Raw genomic sequence first — 12,273 nt, forward strand, 5'->3', positions numbered from 1 at the left:
ACCGCCTGCCCCTGAAATAGGCAAAGGAAATGAAGTCTCTCATGTACATGTTCATCAAAAAGTGGCTTCAGCAGAGAAGCTCGTAGTCCAGTAAATAACAGAAATAGCCTGTTCTGTGGACACTCGGCCTCTTCCTCATTGCCCAGTGTGCCGTGAACAAGGTGGCTGTGATTGCAGAAGTATAGGTTATACATGTGCTCAACAACATGGACTTCTGCTCCAGTGCTGACGTGGCTGTAGCGGCTGCTGAGTGCCTGATAGGCCAGCAGCAGAGACCAACACAGAGCCCCTATGTCACCATCCCTCAGGATGACCAGCCTGCAACCTGCTGACAGGATTATCACATTGAACAACTTCTTTTGTGGGGAGGGCAATGTTTAGTCCTCCCTGGAATCGATCCTTATTCTGGCTGAGGATTTGCCTTTCCTGCATGTGATGCCTCTGCCAAGACCACCATCCGTAGACTTCGAGAATGCTTAATCTGCTAGCCTAGCATTTCACATGATGGCAATCACTTCGCAGCCAGAGAAGTGTGACTGGAGGCCCATGCTCATGGAATCCCCTGGTCTTGCCATGTTCCCTCCACCCTAAAAAAGTTGCCTTGGTAGAATTGCAGAATGGCCTTTTTAAAGAATCATTTACAGGGGCCATTAGTCAGCAGCAACCTGGCAGACTGGAGCATGGTTCTCCAAAAGACGGTATATGTTTTGAATCAGTATGTGATACATGGTAGTTTCCCTCATAGCCAGGATTCACAGACTCAGGAACCAAGGCGTGGGAATGGGGGCGAGTCCACTCACTATCATTCTGGACTACTAGGGAAAATTTTGTTTCCTGTTCCAGTGACCTTAACTTCTGCTGGCCTAGAGGTTGTGTTCCAGACAGGAAGTAAAGAGTAAGAAGTAGAGGAAGATATTTATAAATACCAGCTAAGGCCAGCAGAAATGAGCTATAACTAACATGAGAATATTTGTCGTATTTTTTGTTAAAAACACATTTGTGCACATACGCACATATATTAAGCCAATATTTGTGTTTGTTTTCTTCTATTTCTTTATCATACAAGTAACATCAATCAAGAAAATATCAGTTCAATTTTGTAAATCAATATTATATTTAAGAGGGTTTTGTTGTTGTTCTGAGTCAAGGCCTCACTGTGTAATCCTGGCTGTCCTGGAACTCTCACTGTAGACCAGGTTGGACTGAAACTCATACTGTCTCACTGTCTGTTTCCTGAGTGTTGGAATTGAAGGTGTGTCACTATGTTTGGCTGCCATATTTAAGTTTTGAGAGACTAAAAGACTGCATTCCTCAAGGGACGTTGCTACCTATTCTACAACACATAATGCTTTTTGCAGTTATTCATGTAATAGTCATATCATGTTAGGCAAAATTATGACCCAGTTATTGTTCTCATTTGGAAATTTATCATGGCATAAGATAGGATTGTGTGTCAACTTTGGCAAGTGGTAGACTTGTGGTGACTAATCTTGGTTGTCAACTTGCCTATACATGGAATCAACTAAAACCGGAGCTCCTGGACACAGCTGTGAAAGATTTTCTTGATCGGATTCTCTGAAGCCAGAGACCAGCCCTAAGTCTATGCAGTGCCTTTTTGGAGGCAGCCTAGCTCAAAGGACAGAGGAGAAAGTAAGCTTGCTTTGGGGGTATTTGCCCTCACTTTTGCAGGCAAATCTCTCTATCCTTTTGCTCTGGTAACCCTTCACTGATACAGAGCCTGTTTCTGGATTCCAACATAGACTGAAGACCAGCAGCTCTCCAGGACTCCAGCACCAGATCGAGACTGCTGAGAACTCCAACCTTGTAGACTGAATAAATCCCAGGTTCTGAGCCTCTCCAGATCTCCTTCTGCAAGCCATTCTGATGAATCCCCCTTAATATGTGTATATATCCATCCTGTCAGTTCTGATTCTTTAGAGAACCCTGCCTGATACAGTGGCTGCCTTTATAATTCAAATAAGCAACCCTTGGTCCTTCCAAACCTGCCTCCCGGTTTCCTCATCTTTGACATCCTTTTCCCCAACCACGCAGGCCTGAAAAATATGACTTTTGACTTCCTCTTGACTAGCCACAGACATCCTATAATGCTATATTTTTAATATTCAGCTCCCTTTCAAGTCTTGTTGTTGGCTTCTGTTGTGCTTCTCGTGTTGTCATGATCTATTGTCTCTGTTCACAGCATCTTCCCTCCGAAACTTTTACTTTCACCATTCTTGAGAGCATTGAGGTCTGTCTCTAAATCGTCATCTTAAGATCCTAGTCCTTACCTAACTGCAGGACCCATTCCTTGATTCGTGGGTATTCAGTAAGCCATTCATGTGAGATCACCTTCCACTGGATTTTTCCCACTTATTTATTTATTTATTTATTTATTTATTTATTTATTTACTTACTTACTTACTTACTTATTCACTTTACGTCTCAATTGCGGCCTCCCCCCTCCATCTCCCCTCCCCTTTACCTCTGAGAAGGGAGCGCCCCCCTCCCCTGACCCCATATCAACCCACCCTGGCACCTCAAGTCACTGCAGGACTAGGCACATCCTCTCCCACTGAGGTCAGACAAGGGAGCCACAGGCAGGCAGCAGAGTCAGGGACAGCCTCTGCTCCAGTTGCTGGGGGACCTGCATGAAAACTGAGCTACACATCTGCTGCAGATGCGTGGGGAGCCTAGGCCCACCATGCTCTTTGGTTGATGGTTCAGTCTCCGGGAGCCCCCAAGGGTCCAGGTCAGTTGACTATGTTGGTCTTGAGATTTTTATGATAATGACTTATTGTGTAAGCTAGTGACTTAAATGATTGGTGATTTAAATGATTGGCTGAAACCAGAGCTAAAAACAAGACAATAAAGAAGAGAAAAGAACACACAAACTCCATTCCACATCTCAGGCCTGGGCACGGGAGACTCCAGAGGCAGAGCTTCAAAAGCCACGCCTCAAAGTGTGGTCACCTGTACTCTATTTTAATAACAAGTTCTTGCTTTTTATTGTAATACTGAATAGAGACGTAAATTCACAGCCCAGCATTTGAGTAGATTTGAAGCAGATGTTACAGACAGGTTCTTAATTACTTTTTGAAAAATGTATTCATAATAGACACATTATCTGTTTTCCAACTTCTGTATCTCAAGTTTAACTTGAAGGAAAGCACGGCTATTGAGATAAAAAGAGATGCAAAGTTTAATCAGTTTGATGAAAGTGTAAGACCTCAGGAATGAAATAGGAAAAGAAGACATGTTTATATGTCACGCTGTGACTTTCCTCTCCAGCTGAAACAGTCTTTAAATGGTTTTGCCGTCAAAGGTAAGTGTTTCTCTCGTACTCTTAAGATACTTGGTTGTCGGCTTATCTTACAGTTGAAATACGCAGTGTAGATGCGTGCTTCTGCTGTCGCTGTGATTGCTGGGTTCCTTCACTGTACATCTGTTTATTGGCCTGATTCCTCGCCAAGTGCTTGGGCCACAGTGATGAATCCAGACAGAAAGTTCTACTGGGAGTTCCCTTCGTGTGGTTCTAGACAATAAACAAAGAGTGGTGAGTGCCTTGGAAAAAATAGGAAGGTTGGGGGATGGAGGTTATAAGGGGTTGAGATTACATACATACATTAATTAATGAAGCCCATTCTGACCATTTAACAACAAGGTGTATAGAGGAAAGTCCTTGTGATTGAACCCAGTGCCTTCTATGTGCCCAGCCAGTACCCTGCTCCTGAGCCTTTCTACCAGCCTGGCGAGTGCTTCTTTCCAGACCTGGGTGTTTGTTTGAAACAGTCTTATGTTATGGAGTGAAAGCCAATGGATCCAAAACAAAAGTATTATCCATGGAAATGCTTGCCAGCTGTGTGTGGTGGTGCATACCTTTAATCCCAGCAATCAGAGGGACATGGAGCTCAGGGAGTTAGAGTCCAGCCTGGTCTACATATTGAGTTCCTAGCCAGCGAGGGCTGCATAGTGAGACCCTGTCTCAAAAACGAACCAACAAACAAATGCTGATTTTCATGGCCTAGTAACATTAGTGCTCAGCCTATCGTAAAGGGACTATGAGAGATTTAATAGCTTCCACAAAGAGAGGAGATAAACTAAGACGGTAAGAATACAGAGGAAGAGGACTTAAACATCCATTTTGATATCTGAAAAATGAATCAAAATGAAAAGTCATTCACAGTCGCGCATAATCAAATGTAATATAAAAACAAAACTCTACATACCCAACCAAAACAAAACAAAACAAAACTGAAAGTAAAAAGACTGATGAGCGGGAGATGTGGCTCAGGGCTTGTGTGTGTGCACTGCTCTTTAGAGAACCCGAGTTCAATTGCCAGTATCCGTGTCAGACATCTTACAATCACCTGGAACTCCAGCGCCAGAGAATTTGACACCCTGTCCTGTTCTCTGCAGGCACTGCATACACATACATAGTCACACAATTAAAAACAAAATAAATCTAAAAAAAAAAAAAAAAGAAGAAGAAGAAGAAGAAGACTGACATTGCCTGTCGGAGCAGAGCACATGTATTCTCCATAAAGTAGCAGCCCTCAAACACCCACATAACTGTGACGATATCCAGGAGGGTACATAGCAGCAGTACTGACAAAGTTTAAAACAGGAACAACTCAATGGTCTCGTCACCAACACGTGTGCACACACATATACATGTGTATGTGTGTGTATGTGTTATGTAATGTGTATATATATATATGTGTGTGTGTGTGTGTGTGTGAGTGTATTATGTAAAGTGTATATATATATATAATGTGTATATATATGTGTGTGTGAGTGTATCATATAGTCATTCATATATTCATCAAGTGATTCAGATAACCAATTGTTTTTGGTAGTGAAATTGAACCTTCACATTTGCTATACTTCCAGCCCAGTCTGTGAATTAAAATTTAACACAATAACAAGCAAAGGAATACATTTGAGAAAAGGAGCCTATCAAGGAGCATGGTTCCCTTTGGGAAGGAACGTGAACTGCTTGTCCTTGTCCCTGAACCTTAGCGAAAATTACATGGTTGGTTCCTAACGTGAGGATGCATTGTGCTTCCCACTTGTTATTCTGCCATCCTCTGAAGGTACGAAAGCTAGCTGCTGCCCACCTGGAAATAGACTAGGAAAAAATCTAAAATGAGAACAATAGTTCTGAAAATGTATAATATGTAGCAAGCTTCTACTGGATGGTAAAACAAAGACAAAGGGCCTAGGAAAGAAATAGATGTAGCCAGTTCAGAAACGGTCGGTGGACCTATAAAACTGTGCTCAAGGCCAGTAGTCATCTAGAGCTAAAAGAATTACAGTCTCCTTGCCAGTGTCAGGCCTGGGGAGGGCGATGGGAGGAGTGCAGTTCTTTTCTTTTGAAATGTGGATTTGAGGAAAGTTAAACTACTCAAATTGGAAGTGTGTGTGCTGTCCATGCGCAGTTCTCCTGGGAACTAGTTACATAGACATAAAGGCCTCCCAGGACACTCACTTCAGTGCTGCTCTTAGTAACAACAAAAACTTGAAAGCAACGCCAAGTCTGTTATTTGCAAGATGGGTGTTGTTGGTTTGGTTTGGTTTGGTTTGGTTTGGTTTGGTTTGGTTTGGTTTGGTTTGGTTTGGTTTGGTTTGAGACACAATCTAACAGTATAGACAAGGCTGGCCTCAAACTCGTGGCAATGATCCTGTTTCAGCCTCCTTAGTTCTGAAATTTACAGTTTGAGCCACCATGCCTACCTCAAAGAGATAGTAACGAGCTGTTTTACAAGTATGAAATGTCCTGAAACTGTTTAAAAGATGTATTAGTCAATATCCCCATGTGCATATGAAATTATATAAGAAAAGCAACATGCAGAGCTCGAGAGATGATGGCTCAGTGGTTAGGAGCACTTGCTGTTCTCTTCCAGAGAAGTAAGTTCAGTTCCCGGACCCAGGTAAGGGTGGTGGTTCACACACCTGAAACTCCAGCTCCAGGGGAAAAAGACCCTTTGGCCTCTGAGGGCATCCACCCTCAAATGTGCATCCAATCACATAACCTACACATAACTTAAAATATTTTCAAAAAGAAAACAGTTCAAATTATATATACAGTATGATCTTTCTTCTAGCAATTATCAAAAGTCTTAAAAATGTGTGAAAGTGATATTATGAGTGAGACAGAAGGGGGCGAATTAAATCCTGGCCATCAGCAGTAGTTAAATGCTGCTGTTTGTCCTTCTATAACCCAATCCTGGCATCCCTTTCAGACCATCTTTCAGGCCTTTCAGGCCTCTCTGATAGCCGGCTCAGAACAGCTACTATTGTAAGCAAGTGTACATTCAATATATAGCCCAATTGTTTGATAAAAGGTCCTTTGGACCCTTTTAGCGGTAGGGGTGTGGCCTCATAGTTTAACATCCATGGCCCCTTAAGTCTGAATTTCTTCTGATGGAGAATTACTTTTGAGAAATGCCTCACGTCTCAGTGGTCCTTAATGAAAGCCACTGTCAAGTTCAGGTTTCAGTGACTCACCAGACAAGATAACAATCAAACCACTTCTACTATTAAAACAGCCTTTCCTGGAATTCAGAGCACTGGCTAATGTTCTCACATTGATTCAATTCAATTTAAAATTTCACATATAAAACTGTATTTATTAAAATTTATCTTGTGGGACAAGAGAGTTGACTCACTGGTAAAAATGCTTGCTTGGTAAGAGCAAGGACTTACTTGGAATCCCCAGCACCCATATAAAAGGTGGAGCATGATGTAGACGTCGTGCCTGTAACTGGCACTGGGCAGGAGGACGGGCACAGGTCCCAAGAGCTCCCTGGCCAGCTGGCTAGCTGTGTCAGTGAGAGACCCTGTCTTAGTCAGTAGTGGAGAGTGTGATACAGATAAGACACCTGCTGTTTTGCTCTGGTCTGCACATGTGCACCACCGCACACATGACGCACACGTTGTTCCTTTCTGTAATAGTTCATGATCCCTTCCTTTGTCAGCATGTGAGTTTAAAAGCATCTTTAAAAGCTCTAAGATGTCAGTGATCTTTCCCTTGCATGCTTTGTGCAGAAGTAGTTGGCAGGCTCCTTTCGAATGAAGAGAGTGAAGGTAAGGTCCTTATACACCACTGCTGTAACATCTCGCTGTGGCAGTGTGTCCTGTGCTTTGCCAAGACCTTGTCATCTTTGCCACCTGCCCTCTGGAGGCTGATAGCACTCTCTGGTCATCCCAGCCCCTGAAAGCTTCATCTCCAGTGTGCAGAAACGTCTGTCAGGAAGGAGATTTGCTACCTGCATTAGAAGCCACAAGCCCAGAGAGATGGAGGAATTGTTTGTGAGGGTAGCAATGCTCAAGATGTATAACCTTGAGAGAGGAGTAGGATTTCACAGCCAGGGAAACTGGAACCCAAACAGCATTGTAAAAGAGGGCGTGACATCATATGGACTTGGTGATGTAATAGTTGTCTGACGTAGGTGAGAGCAGAGCCAAGGGTGTCATTTCATCACCTGAGTGCTCTCACCAGGCTAATTTTCGAAAGCATTGCTCTCCTGGGCACCCTACTTAGTGTCACCTTGACTCTGTGCTCAGGGCATTTTGTCTCCTTCCTTCATCTAACTTTTCTCCTGTTCTTAAAATTAACCAGATATGGCTGGCTGGCTGCACCTGTTCTTGTTAACCTGTTCATTTCATGCTTTTCTTAACATCTCAGTTTATGTAAATCCAGCGCCATTCAGCCTAAACCATTCCTACTCAGGAGCTAACGGAACTGATTGGAGGTTTCCCCCACAGTGTGCAGTACGGAACTCCACGTGGCTTTTCATGCTTCTTACTCTGTTTTCCTGAGCAGTTTTTTATTTTTAGGGACCACGTGAGGTTAAGCTACAGGCCTCATGGCATTTTTATGCCTCCAAAGCAGACTTTTTTCTTTTGGTCAGCCAATGTTGAAACAGCTGTATGTGAAACTATTTGACAGGGGTTTCAGTACAGAAAACCTAAATTCTGATCTGCATTTATAAATAAAAAATTCTTAATATTACACAATTATAGTGTTTTATATTTTAACTAATCAATGTTTTTATTCACTTCCGTAACTGTGTTTACTCATTTTGGAGGTTAGACATTAGTATGTGTGTATTGTCTTCTTCCACCTACTAGAGTATTCAAAGTAACTACTAAGTATTTCAATTTTGATATTTTTTCCTTATCAATTTGCGATGAGCGTGTCCACAGCACTGCTCTGTCCTATTGACCACAGAAGCCACTGTTCAGGGCTCTCTGCAGCTAAGGACACCTTGGTAGCCTTGAGTCCCACTGTCCCTCTTCAATAGGAAATCTCGGTGTTAAACTGGAGGAGGCAACCCTGTTTGAATTAGAGTGATATTGGTGTCAGGGTTTCTCCTTTAAAGAGTAAGTACTGACATATTTTGGTCCATTGTAGTTTTCAAACTTTTTCTTCTAGTTGTTCTCATCATCCTTTGTTCAAATGAGCTCTTACCCAAGGATATCACTGTGTACCCTGGGATGAGAGGGAGGAGACCGGAGCATAGTGAGCGGCAGTCCCCAGCCCCAGCCTAGACCCTCCTCCACCTCCTCCCCACCCAGCACAGCTCAAGAATCCTCACAACTCCCAACTCGTCTCATTTAAAATGCTTTTTAGAAAACTTGTTCTGTGATATCTCATCTAGGAACTCGGTTTAAAAGCAGGAACTACCGCTGGTGGTGAAGTGGCTTTTAGTACAAAGGAAAACGCTCTGGGTTGCGGCTCTGGTTTCAGCAGTAAAAGGGTTAACGCCCTGAGCCCGGGAGGCTGTGATTCGACTCTGCTGCGGGATAGTGTTCTCAGTCTCTGTCGTTTGTGGTTTAGAAAGGGGGTGGTGTTCTGCATTTGAAAGGACTTTAATGAATGCTGTCAGTGTTTGTGAGAGCTAAGGGTCTGCACCGGGGAAAGGGAGCTGGGAAAGTGCTGTGGCTGCTTCAGGATAGGTGGACCGGAGTTTGCCCTGATTGAACGGAATGTTCCACCGTGCTTCATCTTTATTCATCATCCTTTGTTCTTTACAGTCTGATATATTGGGATGAAAGTAAATTTGGATATATATCCCAACGATTTATTTCCCTTTAAAGCTGTTTGTTGGCTACAGCGGGGAATAGACTCCTCTTGTCTTGGTTGGATGCACAGATCTGTGCGCCTTGCTTTTTGCCCGTTGCCTAGACGATCACTCGGTTTCTCTGAGGATGTCTGGTTCTCGCAAAGAGTTTGATGTGAAGCAGATTTTGAAAATCAGGTGGAGGTGGTTTGGCCATCAGGCATCATCTAATTCTTCAGTTGACAGCCAGCAGGGAGAATTTTGGAGCCGAGGACAGACTGGAGCAAACGGTGGGAGAAAGTTTTTAGATCCGTGTAACCTACAACTGCCTTTGGCTTCAATTGGTTACCGGAGGTCCAGCCAACTGGATTTTCAGAATTCACCTTCTTGGCCAATGGCATCCACCTCCGATGTCCCTGCATTTGAGTTTACAGCAGAAGGCTGTGGCGGTGCACACTGGCTGGATAGACCAGAAGTGGACGATGGCACTAGTGAAGAGGAAAATGAATCTGATTCCAGCTCGAGCAGGTTGATTATTTTCTTGCTGTCAGAGATGGGGGGTGGGGGACATGCTCTATGGTATTTGAGAATAACTGAATTTTTACTAGCTAATCTGTGAGTGTGTGCGCGTCTGCTTCCCGGGTACTGACTACATGGATGGCATCTTGGTGTGGATGGGTTCATTTGCTAGGATTTGGGAAATGTCTCGACATCAATTCTGTGGAATTTAAGGGCAACAAATAGCTTTCATTTTGAAATATGTTGCGTTTCATGTATAGATCTGACCCTGCTTTGACGATAATACCCAGCAGCAGTTTAGTACATTGTTGCCTGGCTTTATTAATCTGGTTTCTATATTCACAGTAAAACTGTAAGACATTTCTGCAGTATACATCTTCGTGATATTTGGGGTTGTAATAGATTATGGAGTCATTTTAATTTGATAAAAATGGAAGGTTTTACAAAAAGAGACAGTCTGCAGCTCCCAGTTTTTGACACCATTTTAGTTGTCAATACTCTTTTTCTGTGGTTATGTCTTTGTCCTGTGGCTATTGCAGCTCTGCAGACTAAGACAGAGAGTACTAAGTAACATGTCTCTCTCAAGGATAACACCACCGACTCACTCCCGTCACTCCCACTCTCCACAGTAATTCACGCTGTTTAAGGAAAGGAAAGATAGCCTTTTAGGGACGTTTAAGAGAACATGGTGTGGTGCATGGGGGGGCGGGGGGGTGCTAGATGTGGTCAGTAAAAGAGAAAGGGAAATGAGTTCGAAGAAACGCAGTGAAGAAAACATTGGTGATTTTACCATGATTTTGTTCCTCTTCCTTCTTGTCGTTAGGATGGATTTTCTTGGTCTGTTTTACATGCTGTGTAACAAGTGAAAGTCAACTTTTGGATACATCTTCACTCTAAGATATTTCCAATGCGCAAAGACATAAATGCCCACTCATCTGACATTTGATTACTTTCTTCCTCTTTAAAATTTCTTTACGGGATTTGATTGTTATAATCTCTACGTTGGTTATTGTTCACACAAGGCGTCCTGAAGAATTAAGATCAAATGGACTCCTATATTCTGGTGTCTCATGCTAGGAGAGTGTCTCCACCTTCTCCTCTAACCTTCAGAGCATGGACTTCTGACCTGTGGAGGATAAGAACATAGACCAGTCATCTGTAATCTGTATAATAGAGAGAGGGGAATACCTTACCTAGGCAAATAGTATATTTAATTAAAAATTTTTATTACTTCATGACTTGCCTTTATCAGAATGGAAGAGGAGTCATGAATAATTTTAATACTGAGATTAACTCAACAAATATGATCCTATTATATCTAGGGGGAAACTTTTGCCATAAAGAAAACAAATTTTTAGTTTTTAAAAATTTTTTTTACCAATTTCTGTGTGAAAATAATCATTCTATTTGAAAAAAATCAATATATTAAGAATATTTAAATAATGTTAAAAAACCAAAACGGTCACTTCTTTTCCAGCTTAGATCATAAAACTATTAACATCTATCTACTGCCCAAGCATGTGATCACATGTCTGATATTGAGAGAATTTACATATAACTTCCTTATATAAGAGATAGTTAATATAGCCAAGGAATACTAAAATTTAACCCTCTTTTGTGTGTACATTGAAATATTTTTAGGTGTTAGTTATGAAAGAAAAGATTTTTGTTTTGACCCAGAGATAGTTGTTGTATATTCCTCAAGAACCTTACATTGATATTTTTACTTATAGGACTATTAAAACAAAGTGCTAGTCAAGGACGTGGGTGAAAGATGGGCGTAGACGGTTCACATCCTCAGAGACCTAACTTAAAAAAAAATTCTATGTTCACAATAAAACGTAATAAAAGAAAACATCTGAATTTTTAGATGGGAGGGGCCACACAAGAGCTTATTCTTGATGGTTTAACATTTCAATCTTATTCCAAAAAAAAAAAAAGGTCTAGAGTTTACAATGTGTCTGGTCCTTCACATCTCCATGTTCTCCTATGTTAAGTGTATCCAGTTTGTATGCCTTCTGTCAATCCTCTGGTTGATGCTTTAACTTTTGTCCCGGGAGACATCTGTTGCCCTCAGCTTTTTAAATAGCCAGAGTCCTCTATAACCAAATCGAAGCCCATTGATACTATGGTCAAAGAAGTTGCAGTGGCGTTTATCAGATCCTTATACATAACATAACTCAGAGCAATTCTTTTTGTATATATTTGCAAATGGTGAAATAGAAAACCTTCTGAGCACATTATAAATTAATATCTAAAAATGTTAAAAATACAGTGAGGACACACACATAACATACTAATTTCTTCTTAGGAGCAGTCTTCAAGACAAGTATCAGAACTTAAACAGAACTTTTGGTTTTTAGGTTAGGGGAAGGACGCTGAGTGGTTTTGCATAATCAACATGCTAACAGCCATCATAGATGTGGCAGCTGAAGGCAGTGGCTGCCAGTCTCCTATGCAGGGACTATATTGTCAGCTCTCATCTAGCTGAAAGGTCTGCCCAAGCATTGGCCTCTGACCACGTTCACTGCCACTTCACTGAACCATATAAACATTTCTCGGCTTTTAACTTTCATCTTGACTCTATAGCCTAGTTGTACGTCCTCTGTGGAGGTCAAATTTGGTACTAAAATATAAACTTTGTGGGTTGTTTTGTTTTGTGTTTTTGATAGCATGAGCGATTTCAGAC

At 41.9% G+C, this 12,273-nt stretch overlaps 1 protein-coding gene across 3 annotated transcripts in view; it reads left to right on the forward strand.

Annotated features, from left to right (window-relative positions):
* Positions 1–12,273, forward strand: part of Klhl5 (kelch like family member 5) — a 67,800-nt gene that overhangs the window by 19,132 nt on the left and 36,395 nt on the right. The window contains exon 1 of one of the 3 annotated variants that reach the window (XM_032916016.1): positions 8,800–9,593. The exons of 1 other annotated variant lie outside the window; for it this stretch is intronic. In XM_032916016.1, the coding sequence (XP_032771907.1) occupies positions 9,214–9,593 (380 nt within the window). In that variant the 5' untranslated portion in view covers positions 8,800–9,213. Of the gene's footprint in view, positions 1–8,799; positions 9,594–12,273 lie in introns of those variants that run through there. One more of the 3 variants, XM_032916014.1, reaches the window with a different exon arrangement.

This window comes from Rattus rattus, chromosome 11 (genome assembly GCF_011064425.1).
Source record: "Rattus rattus isolate New Zealand chromosome 11, Rrattus_CSIRO_v1, whole genome shotgun sequence".
Taxonomy (NCBI): domain Eukaryota; kingdom Metazoa; phylum Chordata; class Mammalia; order Rodentia; family Muridae; genus Rattus; species Rattus rattus.